This window comes from Echinops telfairi, unplaced genomic scaffold (genome assembly GCF_000313985.2).
Source record: "Echinops telfairi isolate 266 unplaced genomic scaffold, ASM31398v2 ScPeMD7_7410;HRSCAF=8448, whole genome shotgun sequence".
Classification (NCBI taxonomy): domain Eukaryota; kingdom Metazoa; phylum Chordata; class Mammalia; order Afrosoricida; family Tenrecidae; genus Echinops; species Echinops telfairi.
In genome coordinates this window covers 18,443,676-18,468,254 of record NW_022111310.1, presented here as the reverse complement: position 1 = coordinate 18,468,254, position 24,579 = coordinate 18,443,676, and the positions used below count along the sequence as shown (strand labels likewise).

The 24,579-nt window shown below is 45.5% G+C and overlaps 1 protein-coding gene across 7 annotated transcripts in view; it reads left to right on the top strand.

Annotated features, from left to right (window-relative positions):
• Positions 1–24,579, top strand: part of TNC (tenascin C) — a 100,673-nt gene that overhangs the window by 56,100 nt on the left and 19,994 nt on the right. For 2 of the 7 annotated variants that reach the window (XM_045296640.1, XM_045296639.1), the window contains 6 exons: positions 3,765–4,037; positions 6,299–6,571; positions 15,948–16,220; positions 17,789–18,061; positions 21,570–21,692; positions 23,165–23,308. In XM_045296640.1, coding sequence (XP_045152575.1) covers positions 3,765–4,037; positions 6,299–6,571; positions 15,948–16,220; positions 17,789–18,061; positions 21,570–21,692; positions 23,165–23,308 — 1,359 coding nt within the window. The remainder of the gene's footprint in view (positions 1–3,764; positions 4,038–6,298; positions 6,572–15,947; positions 16,221–17,788; positions 18,062–21,569; positions 21,693–23,164; positions 23,309–24,579) is intronic. The other 5 variants (XM_045296645.1, XM_045296643.1, XM_045296641.1 and 2 more) reach the window with 4 other exon arrangements.

Below are 24,579 nucleotides of genomic sequence, written 5' to 3'. Positions count from 1 at the left end.
CACGTTATCATTGTCATGTGCTTCCTAGATTTTCATATAAAACAAGAGCAAAAAAAGGAGCCTTCAAGACACGTGCGCTCCGAATGCTAGACGCTAATGATCTACATTTATAATTGATAACCTTTTTTTAGCAGAAGAATTCTCCTTGAAAATGATGTCTCACAAGGACCCCATGCTATGACAAATAAAAAATCAACAGTTCTTGCTGAGCCAAGAAGAAGGAAGGGTTTCACCCATGCCCCATCCCAGGTCTTCCAGAAAAGCACTAAATATATGGGAGCAGAGTTTGAAAACAGCGGCTCTAGAAGATGATATTTTCTAGACTCTTGTGCCTATTCTGCTGAATTCTAAGATAACCGAGAACAAATACATTATACCTTTTTTTGCTAGAATATCTATAAATATTTATGTTTCTAATATTACTGTATAACCAAAATATGACCTTCAGTATTTCCCATCTAAGCTTAGAGATCATCTCAAGAACAGATTTGCCCCATTGCACACTAATTACAGTAGACCAGACAAGTTGCAGGCTGAATCGAGGACATCATCATGCACGAAGAAAGGAAAAACACCTGCAAAGAGAAAGAAAGACCAGAGTAGATGTCATAAGAGCCTCAAACTTGCTCTTGATCATAAACTAGCTAAAGTGAATGGGTGAACTGATTAAGTGAATTCATTGAACAGAAATATTCAAAAGGAAGCTTGAGAAGACAGAGTAAAGCATTATAATGAAATTTGCAAAGACCTGGAATTAGAAAACCAAAAAGAAGGAATATGCTCGGCACATCTCAAGCGGAGAGGTCTGAAGGAAAGAAGAACCAAGCAAAATCTAGTTGCAATATAGAAGGAAGCTCTGCTGGTGTAGTGGGTTGTGTACTAATGCACTTTGCTGGTAAGGTCAGTGGTTTGGATGGACCACCTGCTCCATAGGAGCAAGTGAAGCCTTGGACTCCTGTAAAGATTTAAACTCTCAGAACCTAAAGGGCGGTTCTCCTTTGTTCTCTATGGTTACTATGAGGCAGAATCGAGGCCGTGACAATGGGCTTCTGAAAGGAGCAAAACATTTGATGCTACAGGGACAATCAAAAGAAGATGGAAAGAATAGAGTCACTGTGTCAAAGAGAACTGGTCTGCACTCAACCATTTCAAGAGTACCGATGGTTTTGAAGGGATAAGCGCAAGGTGTACTAAAGGCATGGATGGACACAAGACTTTAGAAATTGATGGAATGCTGACTGAAATATTTTTGAAAACTGATTTGGCACCAGAAAGACTCACAGGTGGATGTCAGGCAGTTTGGAGGACAGCAACCTGGCCAACTGACTGGAGTAGATTCATGTTTATGCCCATTCCAAAGGATGGTGACCCAAAAGAAAGTGGAAATTTTTGAATAAAGTCTATCATCAACATCACATTCAAGTAAAATTTTACTGGACATATTCCAAAAGTGGCCACATGTGCACATTGACAGGGAACTTCCAGAAATGCAATCAAGATTCAGAAGAGGGATAGTATAGCTGGTGTAAGTGGGACCTTGGATAAAAGTAGATAATATTAGAAAGATGTTTGCTTGTGTTTTATGGAGCAGGCGAAGGCATTCAACTATGTGGATCGTAGCAAATGATGAGAAGTAACATTGTGAAGGAAGGAAATTCTAGAACACTTGACTGAGCTCCTGTGGAATGTGAACATGGAACAAGAGGCAGTTGTTTGGAAAGAACCAGAGGGTGCCGCTTGGCATAAAATCAGGAAAAGTGTGGGTCAGGGTTGTATCCTTGCACCATACTTAAGCTCTCTGCTGAGCAAATCACACGAGAAGCTACATTATACGAAGAAGAGCACTGTATTAGGGCTGGAGGAAGACTTCTTAACACCCTGCAATTAGCACAACCTTTTTTTGCTGAAAGTGAGAAAGATTTGCATCACTTACTGATGAAGTGCAGCATCTAGAGCTTTCGGTCTGGATTAAAACACAATGTAAAGAGAGCAAAAATGCACACAACTGGACAATCGATGACATCATGATACATGGAGTAAAAATCAAAGCTGTCAAAGATTTCGTTTCACTTAGATGTACAGTCGGCATTCATGGAAGCAGCTGTCAAGAGATCACCTGAGTATTGCTTTGGACAATCCTGCCGCATACGACATATGCAAGGTGTCAAAGGGCAAATATGTCCCCTTGAGGACTAAGGTGTGCCTTTCCCAAGCCATAGCATGCTCGATGACTTTGCATGCACTTGAAAGCTATACAATGAATAAGGAAGGCCAGAGGGGGGGAAAGGATGCATTTGAATTAGGATGTTGGCAAAGAATATGAAAGTACCAGGTACTGCCAGAACAAACAAATCTATTTGGGAAGACATAGAGCTAGAGTGCTCCTTAGAAGCAAGGATGACAAGACTCGATCTCAGGTACTTTGGACATTTTTTCAGGCAAAACCAGTCCCAGTTGAAGGACACTATGCTTGGTAAAGTGGGGGGTCAGCTAAAAGCAGGAAGCCCTTCCACAGGATGAATTAGCACAGTGGCGTGTACGGTGCGCTCAACCATCACATGAGTTGTGAGAATGGTGCAAGACTGGGCGGGGCTTCTGAAGGACACGGGGAAGCTGAGTTGGAACAGATGCAATGGTCCTAACGAAAACATTGCCCACCTACCTCCATGGCAACCTCAGTCTTGCAGAAAGAGAGAAACTGAGAGCGTGCATGGAACCCTAAGAAGCACCCACAAAGCACACATTTTTTTTTCCATCTCCCTAATCCAAACTTTCTAACAAGTCAACCGCAATGACTACATCACATTCCCATCCTGCATTGTAAAAGAAAAACTAACGTGCCCTTCTCGGAAGCAGCTCCTGAGAAAGCATAATCGCTTGTCATTAAAAGTAGGCGTATTCATGTCACACAAATGGCCTTGCTGCATGATGTAGCCATTCTTCATTCAGACACAAAGTACCATTAGACTGAGGTGGGAGGACAAGAGCCGTCCAGCATCCGCTACCTAATTTCTGACTCCTGATCACTGAGGGAAAGATCCAGGGGAAAAACAACATACTTGGCAAAGTCTGATACTTTACAAAGCTAGGCTGATAGGAGGCGCTCAGCAATGAGGTGATCTCCGAGCTCAAGGAACGCAGTGACGAGGATGATGCTCCCCACAACTTCCAAGGGAAAACATCCAAACTATATCTTTTCAAGCTGCCACTCTGTGTCAAGAGAAATACTTGTAATGGGTTTACAAATATTTTATCGTTGGAGCATCATATAACACAATAAAATAGGTACTATTTACCTCATCAAAAGATGAGAGTGAGCTTCCGAGGAAAGCGGGTGATAGGTTCAGGTTGCACAGCTCAGACATAGGAACACTGGAATTTAACCAAGACCCAGTCTCCTCCTAAACCTGAACTTGTAACCGTGCCCTTCTTCCTGCACACTCACCCACAATGCCATGTGCCCTGAGCTGCTGGCAGCTAGACTTTTGAGTCAGAGACCTCCCTTGGCACTACATGGTCGAGAGATTACTATCTGAGGGATGATAGATACAGATACTCCCCTTTCGATCTTATAAATCCGTGAAGAAATCCAAGTCCAAGTAGCAGTGTTCAATTTATGCTCAATGCCCAGAGACCAGAAATGACAAAAACTCTTACAACCCTTCTGTCGTCCCTCTCTCTTCCCCAGAGTTGGGCTGTGGGGCATTTGGTTTCCTCGTGTTCCCTTTTGAGAACTGACCAACACCCTCTCTGTCCTTCTTCAGAGGAGATCTCCCAGCTGGGAGGGTTGACTGTGACTGAGGTTGGCTGGGATGGCCTCAAACTCAACTGGACCGCGGCTGACCAGGCCTATGAGCACTTTGTCATTCAGGTGCAGGAAGCCAACAAGGTGGAGGCAGCTCAGAACCTCACGGTGCCTGGCAACCTCAGGGCTGTGGACATCCCAGGCCTCAAGGCTGCCACCCCCTATAGAGTCACCATCTATGGGGTGACTCAGGGCTATCGGACACCGGTGCTTTCTGCTGAGGCCTCCACAGGTACCTTTCTCAATGCTCTCCCCACAAAATTCCCTGTTTCCTTTCACGAGAACGTGCAGGAGTCTGTTTCTCTCCCTAGCTGACCTCCCTTCCCGCGCCCTTCAGCTGCTGCCTGTGCATGCTCAGACACCTCCCAGAAGGCTGGGCCTTGGTCCACATTCTGATGTGTCTCAACGATGAACAAAAGAAATGTGGCTGTTCCTGGCCTCCTTGCTTCTCTCCTCCAAACTCTGCCTGGCCGGTTCTATAACGCCATCTGCCATCTCTTTGAACGGGTGGCTTTTGGTGTTGCATGAGACAGCCTGACAGTTTCAGTTCCTCAGCACTTGGTCATCAGGGAACATGGGCCCCTCCCTTTATTTGAGTTCTGGAGGAACAGGGGTTATTTACCTTAGAAAGGCCTTTGCTAGTTTACCATGGTGCTTCGCTGTCTTCAGTTCCTTCAAAAACATGGGGACCATGGCCCTGGCACGTATTTAAAATAGGCCGAGTAGAAGGAGAGAAGTGAATTAGCCTCCTCCGGGAGATTGTCTCCGATACTTGAGTCATTGTGAGAACATCAAATTAGCAAATTGTTGACCAAAAAGAGAGGGGGGAAAATCACATAATTATGACTGGAGAATGTACCAAAGAGCAAGCCATTCATCCGCAAAAGCACACAGAGCAACACTGGGCACAAGGGCTGTCCTAAGCTATGACTGTCAACAGACTGATACCCGTTTTTCCCTTCAACTCAGGAGCTGTTCCCCAGAGTGTTGGCCTTTAGATGGAACATGCCCTGCCCCAGGTTCAATGGGGCACGTTATAGTTGGTGCATCATTGCCCTTGAGTTACAAAGCATGCGTTGTTGTCCCAGGAGCCTACTAGAAAGAGCAGCTCTTCCCAACATTGTCTTCAATTGCTTATCTTCCTCTGCACTTGGACTGGTTTGAAGCTCAATAGCGGCTTTGTCGTTCTGTTTTTCATATGGCTGCCCTTGCTCCCTGTTTATATAATTGCTGCAACTGAATTTCCGTGGCCAGCCCACAGGGTCCAGTTCATGTGGCCAATCTGAGTACACATCTACATTTCAGCCTCTATCATGTCTCAACAAAGAAATGTAACTCTCAACAGACACGAATATAAAACCCAGGCAAACTCTGATAGAAATAGCCTTAAATGCCTAGAAATTGGCTGCTCTCTGGGTTTCCCCTGGGTGCATAAGGTCTTTGGACCTGGCATCCACCAACCTCCCCTTCTCAGAAGATGGAGGAATGACCTTCCATGTCGGATCTCTCCTATAGCTCTGTGACTTGGGTGTCTTTGGTCCTTTTGTCTGTGTTCTTTTCAACAATGGCAACACCATTGCTTCTAATGAGTTGGTCTGTGCAGAGGAAGCAACTTAATACCATCTGCTCTGTCTCTCTCACCAAAGTGGTTGGATGGGTCTCAGAGATTTGGTACTCTTCCTTGTTAAACAGAAGAACAAGTTTCGCAAACCCTACTTCTGCTTACCCGTTGCATGTTGCATTGTGGGTGTTAGTTCCATCTCTTTGACAAAATATTACTTCTTGGCCTAAAAGAGTCACCTGAATGTCCTGCTCTGGCCTTAGCTCTCTTGATTGGTAACGCGATACTGGTCGTTTTCATCCACATAGAAGCAGTTAAGAGAGGAGAAGCTATTTTAACTGAATGCGAAAGAGACTGGCCTTTGTTCCAAATATGAGGAAAATAACAAGGATTGCATTGACAAAACAGCCAGTTTCCTTGTAGGCACATAATCAGAAGCCTCTAGGTACCACCTTGGAAGGGTAATGGCATCAGAATTATTTAGTTTTCATAAGAATAGATGGGAGCTCTCTCAAAGCAATTGATGCCTGCAGCAGGGAGCCAAGTAATCTTGATCTCCTGGGTGCAATTCAAGCATCTAGAAGTGGCCAGCACTTTTATCTTTTGATAGCTGGCCAACATCCCTGAGGAGGGACTCCCAGAAGCATCTGGAGCTTGGGCACAGAACTTCCTGGTGAGATCCTTCAGCTTGTTTTCCCTCTGCAGGATCTCTAGGCCAGGATCCGATCATGGATAAAGGCTGCCAAGCCAAGGGATTCTGTTGTATTTTTCTTTTTACCATTCTCTTTCATTAACAAGGATGCTTCATTTCAGCAGTAACCCTGAGCTCACACTTCTTTCTATCCAGCTACGGTTCTATTAACAAACGTAACCTTAAAATATAAGTGAGATGATTAACTATGATTTTTTTTCTCCTACCTCTCCTTTTTCAGCCAAGGAACCTGAAATTGGAAATTTAAATGTTTCTGACATAACTCCCACGAGCTTCAATCTCTCCTGGACAGCTACCGATGGGGCCTTTGAGATCTTTACCGTTGAAATTATTGATTCTAATAGGTTGCTGGAGGTGGTGGAGTATAATGTTTCTGGTGCTGAACGAACCGCCCACATCCCAGGGCTGCCCCCTAGTACTGATTTTATTGTCTACCTCTCTGGACTTGCTTCCAGCATACGCACCCAAACCATCAGTGCCACCGCCACAACAGGTACATGTGCCTTCTGGGACACCCTCTCTCTCGAGTCTTCTTTGCAGGATGAAGCCACTTCTCTTGTGCGTGATGCCAGGCTGGAACGTTGTTTACCTTGTTTCTTTTTCAACAGCAGCCCATGTGGTGCCTTTCCACCAAGCCCTTTGCCTGACGTATTGGCACCCAGGACATAGCGGCATGACATGTAGTCTGGTCCAAACTGAATGGAATCAGGAGAAAAAGCCACCATAGTTAGAGTTGTCCTGGGCTTGGAACGATGGCTGAAGGAGCCAAAGAGGTCATAAAATTTAGGTTCTTTGTTAGCCTTGCATCTTTCTCATCCCAATGTCTTTGAGTGCCTAAAACCCAAATATCCCACTGAGCTCATGGAATTGGGTCTGTCGTTGTTTTATTGGTTTGTTTCCAAACTGAAAAAATAAAGAGAAAGAATAGTGATTACACATCAGATGAGTGTAGGCGGTAGCCTTGCCATTCAGACCACCCCAATTTCAAAACCATGCCTAGAAGTGGAGTGTAGCAATACTTTTTTCCCCAGAACAGTGAATGGTAGACAACAACCATCAAGGTCAACGAGTCTTGTTCTACAAAAGAGCTTGGCTGACAAGCTTAAAGTGCCCTCTCTCTAACAGGGTGGCATCTGTGAGATACCACTATAGCGTGCAGCCAGAGAGAACCTGTATGAACTCATGGAGGAGAGACTTGTCCATTCAAAACAGTCTTCTTAACATATATTCAGTGGCCAGTGGTCATTGCCCCTGTCTTCTCTTGACAAGGAAGTAAACTATCCCAAACTGAAAATAGCTATGTAAGGACGAAACACAGGGCTGTTCTCATTTGTAGTTGACAAAAAGGGTCCCCATATTTCGGGAAATCCAAAAAAGAAGATTAACATTGTAGCACTAAAATGACTTGCCATCCAGTTGCCCCTGGATAAGGGAGGGCCTATCCTTAGTCTGTTTCAAGCTATGCCTCATACCAGGCTCTCCATCATAAAGGCAGAGAGCTGGCATTATCAATGTTGCATCTCAGCCAGAACAAAGTGTGAGGAAACCGAGGCGAGAACACTTGGCCAGCATACATATTTGTTTCTCCCAACCCTTATTTGTTTTTCAGCCAAGGGCAACTTCCTTTTGGGGCTGCAGGGGTCGGGGTGGGGGGCGGTAAATCCAAAATTTTATGGATTTAGTCTTGTGTGTTTTGTTTTTGACTCTGTAATTATGTTTTCAGTTGACCCATGATTGCACATATCTGTTTCGCATCTGTTTCTGCTTTCTTCAGGAGCTGAATCTCTTCTCAGCCTCCTTGCTGTGTCCAATGTGACTTGGGAGCATGTAGCCGTCTCATGGAAGGCTGAGGAATCCTCCTTTGATAGCTCTCTTGTAGAAGTTAGGAATTGTGACCACTCCCAGGAGACAGGGATGTGCTCTGTACCTGGGGCATCTCACAGCTCGGTCATCGCCGACCTCAAAGCTTCTTCTAATTACACTGCCCATCTCCATGGGCTGATAGGTGGGTGGGCAGCGCTCTCACCCCCTGATGGTCCAAGCTGCCACAAGTGTTTCCATTAGGGATTCTTCATCCTCACAGCTCCTCCGGATCCTGGGGTCCATCAGAGTTCCTCCAGCTCCTTCTGGGATTTGGTAGCACCATCCAAATCAGGGCTGAAAGCTTTAGCATAATTTTTACCCCAAATTAAACAAGTTCAGTGTCAACCTCTTTTTCCTAAATCTCCACCCACATCTGGAGTTTCTCTGTTTGTTTACCTGGCTTGTTTGGTTGGATTTCCCAATCATTCTTTTAGCTAGTCTCGAATAGTCTTTTCCAATAACACCATTCTCATCCACCTACGGTCTTCTAAAATCAAAGGTTGCCTGTGTCATATTGAAAGAAGTGTATGCATTGTTCAAAATGACTTCCTCTTTCCTCTTTCTACCAGGATCATAAACCATGTGATGTTGGTGCCCTTGACATGCTAGCAAGAAATTCTGAAGCTTGCCCATACAACCAGGTGGCCCGACCCAGTGTCTTGTTAGGTTCTGGAGACGTTTATTTGTGCAGTTTGCCTGAAAACAGACTTCCTTTTTGACACATTCTTGGTCATGCATGATATCTGCCACATAGTGTCACAGTAGCTCTGGCACCCATCATTCTCACTCAATCTTGATGCCTGTAGTGACCATTACATTGTTAAAAAATATCTATCTGTCTGTCCTGGGATCCAATAGCATGCCTAGGAATTGTTTCAAGAATTAGCAGAGGCAGGACAAGGACGTCTCTATCTTGTAAAGGGCACTAACCCTCGTCTTGCATCTCACTTTGTTGCACGGTTTGGGAGACAAGTGGAGACCAAAGAGACCTCAAGCCCTTGGGTCTTGTTCTGCATGTCTAATGTGCTGGCACTGCCAGTTTGTCTGGTAGCATGAGAAGAGCCCTAATGTGCAGCCTTCATTCAAGAGATTGTTTCTAACGTAATATGGAGGGAAAGAACTAACAGGTATTTGTAATGGAGGGTTTTCTCTTCTGTGGGGCTGGGGTAATTTGCCAGTCTAGTAACTGCAGCATTAGCTTCTCAAAGCCACTGCAAAGTAGGAAATCCAGAGCCGTTTCATAGGACTGCACTTGGCTTCTGCATAAGATCTTTTGTCTGTAGAGGCTTGATCGCATCAAATGCTGCTGCAAAATTTTACAGTTAAAGTTGACTCAGATCAATCCATCTTGCTTCCAAATATGAGAGCTGCAGAAAAATAATACCCAAAACCTAAGAGGAAAATAAGATTTTCTTTTCTCCCCAGGCCTGAATCTTGGTACTAGCAGCTTAATCTTTCTGGGTCCTTGCCTTTTTTTAATGCAGGCTGGCTCAAACTCATCCTAATGTTACTATGATGTCTTAAATAAGTATTTTGGAAGCTACCTCCCTATATGGAAGGGAGTTTTAAGTTATTGGGGAAATGGAATTAAAAGATAATGCAATTTTCCCACATACTTTTTAAAGCAGTGGTTCTCAACCTTCCTAATATCACAACCCTTTAATACAGTTCCTCATGTTGTGGTGATCCCCCCCAACCATAAAATTATTTTTGTTGATACTTTATACCTGTAATTTTGCTACCGTTCTGAATCATAATGTAAATATCTGATAGGCAGGATGTATTTTCATTGTTACAAATTGAACATAATTAAAGCACAGTGATTAATCACAAAATCAACAAGTAATTACATATTGTGAAATATTTATTTCTAGTTACAAATTACTGAAATTTTGTCTGGAAGCATAGTGTAGCGTGGGTAACAGTCTTCATGCCGGGTACTTGTATGTGGGTGTATCAGCATGTGGGCAGACCTGCCTGGAGACGGATAAAGGAGCAGTGTCTAGGTTCCTAAAACCATCAGAAATAGTTTTCTGATGGTCTTAGGTGAAATATGTGTTTTCCGATGGTCTTAGGCGACCCCTGTGAAAGGGTCGTTCACCCCCCCAAAGGGGTCATGACCCACAGGTTTAGAACCGCTGCTTTAAAGCCTTTACATGTCAGTTGAAGTAGCTCGATGGGTCCCCCACATTAAATGAGCTGTTCTCATCACCAATTGCCTCAGCTTTACGGGAGAAAGGGAATTTGACCTCAGCAAATTCACATGTTTTTGCAAATCTTTACGGGGATAGATAATATTCCGCATTTACCTTGGAACATTTGAAAGAACTAGAGCCCTGGTGGCGTAATGTGTGCACATTGGGCTGCCAGTGGCAAGGCCAGCAGTTCAAAACCATCAGTCACTCCTTGGGAGAAAAAAGAGGTTTTCTACTCTCATGGCCTTACAGTCTCAGAAACCCATTGGAGACGGTCTACTCTGAGCAATGCGGTCACTATGGGTGGGAAGTGACTCAAGGCCAGTGAGTTTGGTTTTTGTTTTGTTTTGAGCGCCCCGTCACTAACTTTGAAAAAAGTATCCCTTACGTTAAAAATACCCTTTCCGTTAATATCATCACTCTGATGGCTTTTGTATGGGTCACTACGAGTCGGCATCAACTCAATGGCAATGAGGTATTTTTTGTCTGTTTGTTTTTTAGTAATTGCTTGCTTGTTTTTCCTCATTCATGACTTTTAAACGGTTATGCCTATACTTAAAATGCTGAGAAAGATAAGATGTTCGACTCCTATAAATGGTCACACTCCCCGAAACCCTCGGGCAGTTCTCCCTGTCCTTCAGGATCGCTGTGAGTCAGAACTGACTCCGTGACAGTGAGGTTGGCGTGTATCATTAAATCACACCAGCCCGTGCCTTAGGGAAGGCAGTAGATCCCCGAACCTTACAGGCAATGCTTACGTAGATGCAGACTAGTAGACTGATCCTCGGTGCAAATATGCGGAAGGCTCGATGCCTTCGTGTCCTATAGCTAAATTCCAGAGAAGAACTCCACTTCCTGGAATAATGTTGCTCTCATTGTCTCTGCCCACGGTCCTCCTTCTTCAGACCGAACCACAACCACAGCTGGGCAGGCGAATCTTTAGCAAGGTCCCTCCCAACACCTGCTATGCATCACAGACCACTCGAACTGGGCCTTTTGCAAAGATTGTTCTCCATGTTAGGGATTCGCACATGATGTACATGTCCCAGAAGATCACAGTCTTAGGAGATGCACAGCATGTTCGTATCACAGACTTGGTGGAGAATACTGGGTAGGACGTTAGTGTAACAGGGACCATGTGGCCTGGTGGCCCCACCAGACCCTTCTCTGCCTGTGTTGTGACAGGCAGTACTCATTCAAAGAATTCTCCCATGAGGAAAAGGGAAGATGGCACTAGGCATTCTGTAAGGAAATATAACCCAAAATATAGGCTTTGCTTCATTTGTAAAATCCTAAAAAAAGCGCAAGGCCCTTGACCAGACAGATGGACACAGTGACCGCAACAATGGGTTCGAACACACCCATTGTGAGGAGAGTGCATTGTGGGTGTTGTTTGGTCCTACTGCATACAGGGTCATTATGGGTCGGAACCAACTCAACAGCTCCTAACAGCCACAGTTGCAAATCAGGATTCTAATTGCAGGTTCTATTATTGTAAAGTAGCCTTTCACTGTCCTTCTTAGGAGGTGCTCACTACTACAGATGTATGCAATTTTTAAAGATGTCTATGCTTAGTTTTATAGGCTGTCTCTTCCAAAGTATGGAGATTCTGGATATATAGTTCTGTTCGTGGAAGCCTACGATAGGAAATGGGTCCATAAGCTTATGCTGAGCAAAGCAGTCCCACCACTATTTGCCCCGAAATAGAGTAGTCTATATTTTAAAAGTATTTTTTATACTTTATACCTAAACATTTTAAAAACATAAGAGGCCTGGTAATATAGTGGATTGATTATACATCGGACTACTTTTTGCAAGTTCAGAAGTTCAAAACCACCAGCCGCTCGGTGGAGAAAAGATGAGGCTATCCACTCCTGTAAAGAGGTACAGTCTCAGAACTCCCCAAGGACCATCTACTCTGTGCACAGGGTCCCTGAGAGTCAGAGTCGACTCAATAGCGGTAAATGAGTGAGTGAGGTTTGTGAATGGCTCGTCCTCAGACAGGCCCCTACAACAGATTAATGAAGGTGCACAGTAGGGTGACAGTTAACTCCAAAATTTCATTAAGCTTTACTTCTAACTTCACCTTGAATTGCATAAAGAAGTAGCACCCCAACCCCCACCACTTTATTTCTTTATGGGATTCTAAATTGATGGCAAAGACTGTAAAAATAAAAAAGGGTCAGTTTACAGAACTCCTTGACTGAACAAACTGAGAAGTTGCCTGAAGTCTCTTGTCTTCCACAATGGCAATTTCCAGGGATGGCCATTCCTGTGTAACTTTCACCTGGGAACTAACTCTCCCCACATGTTTCACTGCCATGAATAAGAAGAAAGGCCTGCCAATCTGCTCCCCCAAATCAGACATCAGAAATACAATGGATGCAGTTAGACACTCACACACATGGGGTGGTCACGAGGCAGAACTGGCTTGGCAGTAATTGGTTTATAATAAGTAATTAGTGCAATTAAATATTGAATTGGAAATGATGTGGTATACTGGGAGGATGAGAATTGTGAGAAGAGGCCTCTGTGGTTTCTAATCCCTTCCCACTGCGTTGTATCTACATAACCTTGGCAAGTGTCTCCACTTCTGTTCTGATGTATGACGAGAGAATAGCTGCAGGTACATCTCACAGCCTGGTCTCAGGGAAAAGGGGTAGGATGCCCTTTCCTGGCTCCCAGAGCCCTGGTGGTGCCGTCGTTAAATACTCAACTGCTAACTGAAAGGCTGGAAGTTGGCTTGACCAGGAGTCTGCAGGAGCTCTGTCGGAGAAAGAGCTCCCACGAGCATCACAGACCTGTGGAGTAGTTCTGTTCTGCCACATGGGGTCACTACGGGTCCAAATGGACTCCACAGCACCTAACAACGGGTGTGTGCTGCTACCTTCCAACAGTGTGAGGAAAGTCATGTTCTTAAAAATGGCCTACAGCCCTAGCTGGAAACAGCGGGCCTGTGCTAGCACAACTCTCCTGCTGTTCTTGAGAGGCCATCACCCGTGTTTAAAATGCAGAACTTAAAAATCGTGCTTTTTCCCTCCAGCTACGTCATGCGAATCAGAGCAGTCTCCAAAGGAAGAAAATGGTCATTTCTTAGGGGAGGGTGTGAAAGAGCAACCCTGAAATGAGAATCTCACTGTCCAGGAGGAAAGAAACGGCCACAGGTCCCAACCAGCCCTTACTTACAGGTTCTTACATGAGGTTACCCAGAAAAGAGAGGAAAGGGGAGTCAGTCCTTACAACATACACCAGCTGGTCCGTGGGAGAAAGATGAGGCTTTCTACTCCCGTGAAGAGTTCCAGTCTTGGAAACTCACAGGGGCAATTCTACCCTGGCCTATAGGGTCTCGATTAGTTGGCATTGACTCAATGGCAGTTACTAGACCCATAGGTACTGGCATGATAAACAGAGAAAAGACTGAAGTTGTGAAGAATTTCATCTTATTTGGATCCCCAATCAATACGCGTGGAAGCAGCTGTCAGGAAATCAAGTGGCACATTATATTTGGGTAAACCTGCCGCAGAAGACCCCTTTAAAGCATATTCTAATTTAAAGAGGAGGCATGTCACTTTGAGGACTAAGATACGCCTGGGCCAAACTGTAGTCTTTTCTGTTGCCTTTTATGTCTGGGAAAGTTTGAGGAGAGCGAATGAGGAAGACTTCAGAAGAATAGATGTGTCTGAATTATGGTGCTAGCGAAGGAGACTGAAAATAACCAGGAGCTGCCAAAACAAACAAACAAAGCTGTCCTGGAAGAAGAAAACCCAGAAAGCTCCTTAGAAGCAAGGACAGACTTGTTATCAGGAGTGATCAGTCAGTAGAAAAGGACATCGTGTTTGCTAAACTCGAAGGTCAGGAAAAAGAGATGGATTGCTACAATGACTGCAACAATGGGCTCAAACATAAACGATTGTGCAGACGGGAGAGGAGCAGGCAGTGCTTCATGCTGTTGTCCGTCAGGGTCTCTGTGAGTCGTCACTGACTCCATGACACGGAACAATAACAACAAGAGAGCCCAGACTTCGGGAATCCGATCCAGTGACAGCATTGTTTCAACCAAGGCATCATAAGACTGTACATTTTAAAGGAAGCATATTAGCAAAGAGGTGGGGGGGAACTGCACAAGAGGGATGATAACAAGCCTTTGATTTGTTAATTAGCTGGAATGCCCTCAATTCGATCAGAATCCGATGCTTTGGTTGGGTGGAGGTGTCAAGAGGCCAGCTATAAAGAGAGGCACCCCTTAGATAAACAAAATCCAGTAACTGGATTTTAGACCTTTGTTTCAGATAAAGAAGCCTGTTTACACAGTAGATGCGATTTCATCTTTGCCTTTGACAGTTGTGATTCTTTAGAGATCTTTATTGGCGCGGAGGTGTTGGGGGGGGGCCCCCGGTCAAAGTAAACATCAAATGTTTCCAGATAAGTACAGGAAGTTCAAGCCACAGTGAAAGTGACATTATTGCTTAGGGGATGAGAAGGTTCACTCATTCACTTGTTCGTTCAGTCACCAAACACTTTTTCTTTTCAAGCGTGCTTCTTTCCCTCCCCAGGATTAGACTGCAGGCATTAGTGTAAGGTCGCTTACCACTTTCAACATTTCTATTTAGCTGCAATGGAAATGAAAGATCTAAACTGAATGCAGAAATTCCTTGGCCCTAGAATTTTTGCCCCTAGACCCCTTCTGGTAAAAGAACAAATGAACACATTCCCCATTACAATGCTTCCTCTTACCAGAGGGAAAACACCAGACCTTCTCCACTAATCCCACTTAATCCTTTGGATCTGCTGGGGCTAATTAATTAGCTATTGGCTTGAGGTGTGGAAAGAACATGGAACACAGATTCAGAGACTCAGGTTGGATTTAGGCTAGACACTTCGTAGATGTTTGTACTTGGATATGCTTCACTTGACCTCTTTGTCTCCTTACCGGCTGTTGGTGGGGAGGGTCTGGGAGGAAAGCAGTATCTTCTATCTTCTGGAATCATTGTGAGGGTTAAATAAGCTAATGAATGGGAAGCCTTGTCAACTATGAAGTGTTGAGTTAAAACTTAGCTGGTATAAACTCACTCTTGTAGGAATCCCCAGGGTGTGAAAGAGTTCCTGGCACCTGAAAAATAGGAGACCCTAGGTGAATGAATGAATGAATGAATGAATGATGGGGTTTACTGAAGATGTAGATATGCTCCTGTTTCCTAACTTGATCTATGAAAATCAGCAGTCAAAGAATTAATGAATCTTAGTTTCCACACCGTACAGGATTGATTCGCGTGTACATCAGAAATGCCTATCCCCTTTCCTTTCTGCACCCCAACTTGTGAAGCTGTGCGTGATTCATTGGCCTATGTGGCTTGATTCAAAATGGAAACTAGAAGTGGAATTGAAACATATGGAGGTGTCAACAAAGTATAATTGGAACAGAATGATTTGCTTTGAGAGCAGAAAGGGTGGGCAGTAGAGGAAGGGGTCAAAACCCAGCCCCAGAGCTCTTATTTGCATGTGGCCCTGAAAGTCAGACCTGGCTACAAACCAGGCTCTCGCATAGTTCAGCTCTGTGACTTCGGCCAAGCGACCTTTCTGAAGTTCAATTTTCTCCTCTGTAAAATGAGATAACCTGCCTCCTAGCCTCACTGTGACAATCACCGAAGATCATGCCATTTGTTATCCAACAAGCTTTGACTGAATATTCAGTGGCTAAGCATGTAACCCACTGAATGATGGATCGGACATAATGTTCTCGAAGACTTGTACTCTCCTGGCGGAGCCAGTGCTGCTAACTTGACTTCTTCTCACCCCTTCCCCTTCTTTCAGAGGCCCCGCCCCTTCTGGAAAACCTAACCATTTCCGACATTAATCCCTACGGGTTCACAGTTTCCTGGATGGCAGCGGAGAATGCCTTTGACAGCTTCCTAGTCAAGGTGGTGGATTCTGGGAAGCTGCTGGACCCCCAGGAATTCACACTGTCAGGAGCCCAGAGGAAGCTGGAGCTTAGAGGCCTCATAACCGGCATTGGCTATGAGGTTATAGTCTCTGGCTTCACCCAAGGGCACCAATCCAATCCCTTGAGGGCTGAGATTGTTACAGGTATTTCATTTCAAGTGAGCCATTCTCTCCTCTGCCCAGTCCCCTTCCACATCATCCATCTACCAGATCATCATGGTTTTAACATCCTTGTCCATAGCCCCTGTTTAATCCAGAGATGTGGCCTCATTGTTCATGTTCCATCCACACTGTCCTTGTCTTATCTAATGAGCTGTCCCTTGCCCCTTAGCTAATAAGCACTCCCCCTCTCCCATCTCAAACATGAGAAGGTCGAAATGTTTCCACTCAATGTCCTAACTCCTTTAGAAGGTTCGCGTGTCTTGTCCACAGCTTGTGTGTGCTTGCTCCTTGTCCATCTATCCTGTGCTCATCCTGGCTGGCCTCCAGCTGCATTTCAGCCTTCTCAGAAGAAATATACGGGAAAGTATATTTCAAAAATGTATTGAAAGCATCTGAATGTGTCAGCGATGTTCTTGACAAACACATCAGGGGCTTGTCGCCAGAATACCAAATGTGGACTCACTATTTTGGAAAATACTAGCACCCAAGAGATTCTTTACACAGACTAAATCCATAATTTTCTTAAGACTAATAATGATTTAAGAACTATAATATTAACAACCTTAAAAGCAAAAATGCTGTGCTTCCCAGAGTCTGTCGAGAGATTACTAGCTCCATAGAAGGTTCAAAGGTCCTACTTTCTAAATAGGTTCCATTTTCAAATAAGTTTTAGAAATACTGAGTTAAACCAAGTTCAGTGGGACTCGTGACCACATGCCTCTTGAGAGCACCCTAAGGTGCCTTGGATTTCTGTAAGAGGGACTTATTCGGGCTGTCTTTCTCAAACTGCCCTGACAATGGCCACCTTTTCAGAATGAGGAAATCATTTGCTCTGAGCACACTCTGGGAAACTCAGCTCTAAATTGAGTTGACCTTGAGCTTTGTCTCGTTAAGGCAATCTGAGTCCAAACCTTGGGTCTCGCCTATGTAGCACAAGAGATGACACGCCTCAGGTGTACACTTACCACATGGTTATGGAAAGGAGAAAGGGGGGTGAAGTCAACTAGTAGAACCTCCTTGAGTCAAACAGCTCCAAGAACAAAGCAAAAGGACCTTTGGATGTTAAGAGCTGTTTTGCTCGGGCTCAAGGGAAGTATAATCAGCAGAATCATCGTGGGTAGCTCTACAGATCATTCATGCTGGTTTATTTGTCTTTTCAAAAAGAAAAAGAAGGTCTCAGAGCATGGGCACTCTGCCACTGGAAGACAGAAAGCAAATGTAAACAAGTTACTGACTTTGAACTTGTTTAATAATGCATGACAGGGGCCAGGGCTGAGTCCAGATGTGGATTTACAGAATTGCTTTTAGACAAAACTCACATAGGCAAGCAAGCACTTGGCTTGTATCGAATGTGTCAACCCATCTTTCTCCTCTCCAGTCCCCTAGGCTTATTAATGTTGAACCATTTTATTTTCGGAATCTTAGGACAGTTCTGTCTCTTCGAGTCTGGGCATCACTGCAGACTGATGCCCCCACTGGGCAGGAGCGTGTGTTAGCTGGTCAATGACGTTCTCTCTCCTCCTTTTCCTACCATTTTCTCCCCCTTCTAGAAGCCGAGCCAGAAGTTGACAACCTTCTGGTTTCAGACGCCACCCCAGACGGTTTCCGTCTGTCCTGGACAGCTGATGATGGAGTCTTCGACAGTTTTGTCCTCAAAATCAGAGATACCAAAAAGGAATCTGAGCCTCAGGAAATAACCCTTCTTGCCCCTGAACGTACCAGAGATATCACAGGTCTCAAAGAGGCCACAGAATATGAAATTGAGCTCTATGGAATAAGCAGTGGAAGGCGATCCCAACCAGTCAGTGCTATAGCAACCACAGGTACTGTAAATAAACAGGAGTAAACAGAGAAAAAAGTCTTGACTTCTGGGTTTCCTTCTTAAAGGATCCAGACAACCTGGTGTCATGGCCTAGCCCTTTCAGTCATATACTGTGTGGCCTTGGACAGGGCGGTCCAGTCTTTGGGCGGAAAGAGGATGGTGCCGTTTAATTGATCAGGTTGTGAGGCCAAATGAGATCCTTCGTGTGGAGCACAGAGCCTAGGCCTGCCCACAGCAAGGGACTCAGGACTCGCAAATGCCAGTCACTTGCATTTTCACTGTTTGCAGTAATGTCGTTAAAATCATCCCATCATTTTTATTCTAAAGATACTTCCTTCAGCCTATTGTCTCATTGTCTTTTATCCCAAGGTCTTCATCCTTGCTCATTGGTCAAACGCTCTATCCACAAGCTGCGGGGAATGAAGGGGCATGGCAGCTCCCCCCACCCCCCCACCCCACCCCCAAGCTTGCACTGAGGAAACACTATGTGTGACTGAGCAGTCCTGTGACCAGGGAAGAAAAGGGCCGGAAGCTGGTGAAGTTCAGGGGCTACACATGTGCCTGGCTGCTAAGGCTCATGAAGCTCACCGGTGCTATTGATCGCATAACAACTCTAAAGGTCACCTGTTGGGAAAAAGAAAAGAAGAAAGTGTCGCCCTGCCTTTCCCATTCAGGCTGCCTCAACTCCCTACTCAGTCCTGATTCATCTGCTCAAGAGACACCCCAGTACTGTAGCGCATGATGAATTGAGCTGCTAACTGCATAGTCAAGGATTCTAACCCACTGTCGCTCTCCATGGAAGATGGATGAGGCCCTCGGCTCCCATAAAGATTTCAAGTGACGGGACCAAAGGATCAGTTCTCCTCCTGTGAATTAGAATGGACTCACTGGCAGTGGCTTTGGCGTGGGTGTTAGAAAGCAGGCAGCACAGAGTCACAGTGGTCTTGTGCCCGGGGCCTGATTCAGCAAGTTTGCAGAGAGGATCCTGGACCACCCTCTTCATCCTGAACCCAGCCTCTTTGTTCTCCAAGCCTCTGGCTCTGACTTACACACGTCCCCCAAGAAGCCTAAAGATGACAACCGCTAGCTGTAGAGCACACACGTGCTGTCACTTAGAGCAAGGTCACCCCACAGCCATGCACCTCTCACAGATGCACCAATGGGGACCCAAAGGACCAAAGAGTCTGCAGCTCTCAAGGCCAGAAGTGGTGCTCACACCCAGGTCAAATAACTCCAAAATCCCTGCTCTGAAACCCTGCGGGTTACCACAGATGTTCACTTAGGTCAGCATAGGACCTGCCACAAAGCAAATGTTCAATAGCAAACATGTTGAAAGGGGAAATACATTTTTTAATGGCCTCCTAATAAGATGCATGTGATCCAAGTTTTGAGGTTCCTGGGTATGGCGAACGGATTGTGCTCAGCTGCTAGCTGCAAGGTTGGCAGTTTGAACTCACCCAGCCAGGCCACAAAAGGAGGGCCTGGCAATCTGCTTCCACCAAGACTGCAGTCACAAAACACACACACACACACACACACACACACACACACACATTCTACTCTGTCAACACGCATTGGAATGGACTTGAGATGAGGCTTTGGTTGTGGGGGGAGGGGACTTTTTTACTCCAGATTTCAAGAATCAGCTCTTTATGTGGAGATCAAATAGCAGCCCACTTGGAAATGCCTTGAGAATTTGTAACAATTCCAGATGTTTCCTTAGGGTCTTATTGGAAACCAGGAGTCTCCTCGGGAAGAGCGATGTGAACCATGGCCTTGTGTGCATCTCCCCACATTTACAGTGGCTGTGGGTTAGTGGTTCTGTGAGGCACCATTTTCAATGGTCAGTTGTCCTTCTACCCTGCTGTGACAGCACAGTCCTGGGGCTCCTGTGCCTGGCGATGGGGCCTTTGAGTCTTCCACATGGAGGAAGGCCTGCTGCATAAGCAATAGCAGACATACCCGCTAACTCAACCCCAGAGTGTCAGCATTCACAAGCCTGGTCCTAGAGATGAGAGCCATGGTCTTAGCTTACACCTCCTCTTCCAAGCTGCGTCGACCCTGAAATTAGAGTGGAAGTCAGAGTGGCCCCACTAGCAGAAGAGGGCTCTCAGTTCTTGTACTTACACACCTCACCGGTGTGTCCTTTCTCAGCTGGCTTTATCTGCATCTTTCCTGGGCACTGCCGGTAGAAGAAAGTGTGGCATGAGAAAGCAGGGCCGTTGGGTTGTAGAATTCATAGTGAGGGATATGCTGCACTAGCGCTTTTACTTCTACCATGTCACTGAGTGCCACCACATCCCTGCAGGTGGGAACCTCTTGCCCCACTGGACAGATGTGCCAACCAGAACTCTCAGAAGTGAAGGGGCCAGGGTGAGGCTGTTCAGCATCCCTTGTATTTGGACAATGAAGATCTTCCAAGCGCCAGAGGTCTGTCATTTCCACGTTTTTCAAAAAAAAAAAAATAGCACAAATGCAGCACCCACTGTGTCTGGGGCTGGCTACCGGGTCACAGAAGAAGGCCATCAGAGAAGATGTCTTGGATGCGAGAAGAAGCCTCCCCAAAGTGCACTGTGGGCTTTAGAACCTAATGATCCACGTGGGCTGGAGAGGGAAAACGATGAGGAAGTGAGCTCCCTGGAGTCTTGAAAAGTGTTTCCTGAATTCTCTTGTTAGGTCTGGTCAGCTGAAGAAGGCAAGAATCTAAGCCAAAAGTTACGCAGCGAGGAGCCAAAGGAAACTGGGTTTGAGGGGAGGTCATTAGAGAGCGGGCACTGCCTCCCGGGCATAGCTTTCTCACAGGTAGACCCAGTGTTTGTTGCGTATTTGCTTTAGTAAACATCCCTGAGGTTGTGTCCCTGGCTCAGGACCTCCTTCCAATTCTGGGAAGGGGGTTGTTCAGGTTAATTTCCATGTCAATGTTGCCTTCAGGATCTGAAGGCTGTCTTTCACACTGCCATCCTGCCCGGAGATCCTGAAAGGTCCCATCTCAAGAAAATCCGCAGGGGAACTGATTTTGTTTGCTCTTCTGTAAAGTACTTCCAACCACATCTTCACACAAGTTTCTCTCTGAGAATTAAGTAAAGAAGAACATATGTGAAGAGATCTTAGCGAATTTTCAAGGACTTTGAAGTTGTAATTCTTGGCATCATTTCATGAAAGGAACTAAAGATATGAAAATGAGCTAAAAATCAAGAATAAAAGGAGGGCTTATTTCGACCTGTGAAACTGCTCTCCCTCACTTCCTTAGAACTCAGTTATGGTGCTCAGTTTACCTTGTCATGAAACTTAACTGCTCCTCTGCAGCATTCATCCGTGTACCTGAATGAAGTCCTTTGTTTCTGTCAAGTCACAGCTTGACCATGAGTCACACATTCTCCATTCTAAGGGCCTGGCTCAGATACAAATTCTAGAGTCTAACTTTTCCTGGATAAGAGTTCCAGGACAAATAATCGATGGGCAAGATCATTCAACACTTTGGGGTTTGTCTTGTGCTTTCTCCTTGACAGCCATGGGCTCCCCGAAGGAAATCGTTTTCTCAGACATCACTGAAGACTCAGCCACCGTCAGCTGGATGGCCCCCACTGCCCAGGTGGAGAGTTTTCGGGTTACCTACGTGCCCATTGTTGGAGGTAAGGGATTTGGAGGTGGGGAGCAGCCTGGAGGGTTGGTTTGGGTGGATTAGCAGAACAAGGCTGAGGGCTCCTATCCTCCCAAACATCACAGCCAAAGAAAATGACTTCCTTATTTCTGAGATCCTTTGCAAAGACCCCATTTGTTAAATGCCCTGAGATCTTTAGGAGTTCAGATGGTGCAATGGTTAAGTGTTCAGCTGCTAAAGGAAAGGTCAGTGGTTCAAACCCACCAGTGACTCCACAGGATAGAGAGGTGATGGTCTGCTTCCAGCAGGATGTACGGCCTTGGAAAGCCTGCCAGGCGGTTCCACTCAGTCCTATCGAGTTACTAGGAGTAGAATTTGACTTGACTGAAATGAGGGTTTTTTGGTTTTTTGGCTTTCTATGAGATCCTTGGAAGAAATGACTTCATGAAGCTGAGTCTAGTCTTACCCAGTGTCTTTAATTCAATTCTGAATCATAGTGAGCCCATCGAGTAGAACTGCCCCCATAAAGTTTCCAAGGCTGGAAATCTTGAATAAATCCTCAGCACTCACCTATTTATTAGCAACTGAATGCTTCACCATGGTGTTGCCAGGGCTGCTCCTGAGAGGAGTCCTGAGCAGTGCCCACAGGAGCCTTGCTCTCTTCCTGGCTGTCCATTCATGGCTGGCACCTCTGGTTCTGGTGCCACACTTCAATTGGAGTTCCCCAAGACTGTGCTGCAGAAGGAACAGGCTTAGAGCCATGGGCTGTTGAAGACTTCAGAGACAAAAGATGCCAGGGCCATGGCATTTGTCTTTGAATTTCTGAGGTGTGGTGCGTAGGCTCCCTGTGCTACAGTAGAAACCACAGGGAAGACGTACAACCCATCTGTCTCAAGACAGACAGTGAGCTCCTTGTCATTGAAGTGTCTAAAGAGAGCATGATGGGAAAACTCCCCGGAAGAATGCCACAGCATCTCTGAAGGAAGTTTGACCAATTGAAGTACAAGTTCTTTGGCAGCCCTGAAATTCTCATAAGAACTGACTTCATTAACGATAGAAGCACAAGTTGGCGAGGACCATCATGCTTTCTCCAAGAACGGAAACCCTGCTAGTAACAGGAACTTCCCAGGGGCGACTCTAGATTCTTCTAAACAAGGACTGTGGGGTTGATAGATCAGATTTGCATTACATAGGGATGCATCCAGTATTCTTTGTGGAAAAAATAAATCAAGGAAGTCAGATTTGCACAACACGCCAACTCTCTACTGAACGGAAACTTGCCATTTTTAGTATATTGTGACTTCATGGTTTTTGCCTCCCCTGGCTTCATTTTTGGCATCTGCGCCATTGGAAAAAGCATTATGCCCTGCCAGAGGGTAGGAGTAAATGAGAAGGCACAAAAATGATATTGGATAAAGATACACCATCTTGTGGGGGGGGGGCCCAGTGGCTAAGCTTCACCGAGTCTCACCATTTTGCGACCTGGCTTCCCCTGTGTTCCAGGTACACCCTCTGTGGTCACTGTGGGTGGAACCCAGACTGGAACCCACCTGGTGAAACTCATCCCCGGAATGGAGTACCTGGTCAGTGTCATCGCCATGAAGGGCTTTGAGGAAAGTGAACCCGTGTCTGGATCACTCACGACAGGTTCGGTTCGGTTCGATTTGCATGTTGTAGAAGCCACTTCTGCATGCTGGCTGTGCAGTCCCCCAACTTCAGCATTTTTGCTCAAGATTCAGCAGCTGGAAATAAGTTTTTATTTGTGAATCCCTGCTAGATTGGAATAGGACATCGGCTTCCTGTCTGGTCCCCTCCCTGGTCTTTAATAGCTGGATAACCTAGGGACATCCTGAACCTCCCTAGGCCTCAGGTTTCTCAGTGATTGTGGATGAAAGACCCCAAGTTTGGAAGTCATTCTGACCTGGAATGAAATTCCAACTCTACCACCGCTTACCGACATGAGCTCTGAGCTGTCAGTCAGTTCCTTAGGGGCCAGTCTCTTGTCTATAAAATAAGTATAACCCCATCTCCCCCACAGAAGGGAATCACACAAAACTACCTATGGAAAGCATCCGTAAATGGACTTTATGGCGCCTATGCGTCCATTACCCCCTGCCCTTCTTTGTCTAATGCTGGAAGCCATTGTGAGGACCCCTTTACCAGGTGCTTGCTTCATGTCATGGTTATAGCTTTCAAGCAGTTCCTCTCTATTTGGCTGCTACCATCTTCCAGGCAGGAGCCCTGGTGGCATAGTGGGCTCTGCAGTCAACTGTTGCAAACCACCAGCCCATCCAAGGGAGGAACTAAGACTTTGTTCCTGTAGAACTCTAGCCTTAGCAACCCATGGGGATGGTTCCACTCTCACCTGGAGGGTGGCTCTGAGTTGGAATTGATGTGCTGCCTGTGAGTTCAGCTTGGAGTTTGGTCTTCCAGGCACGGCTGATAAGCCCTCAGATTTAATTTCCATGATTATTCCCATTCCCATTTCACAGAGGAAATAACCGAGATCCAAGAAAGCAAATGCTTCCAGCCAGCCCACAAAGCAAATCAATGCTGGAGTAGATGGATTTTATATTAAACCCTGTCCTCTTCTGAAATAAAGGCTCATTTCCTATTTCAATTTGGTTTGTAGGGCACACTATAAAGACAGAGAAATAATGAATTGCATTGAAGGAGAATGAAGTGGAAAATGTCTCTTTAGACAGCCGGTTACAGCTAAGTCTCCAAACAATTTACCCTTTGATATAGGAGCAATTACCCAGTTCATTCCATTATAGGGATCCAAAGAATGAGCCTCATAGGAAATTTTAAAAATATCCTTGTAGCCTAAAAAGACTGGATATGCAATCCAGTCATCCCATCAGGATCCAGAAGCCCATCCACCCTGCCACACAAACCCTTATTCCCCCCCACCCCCC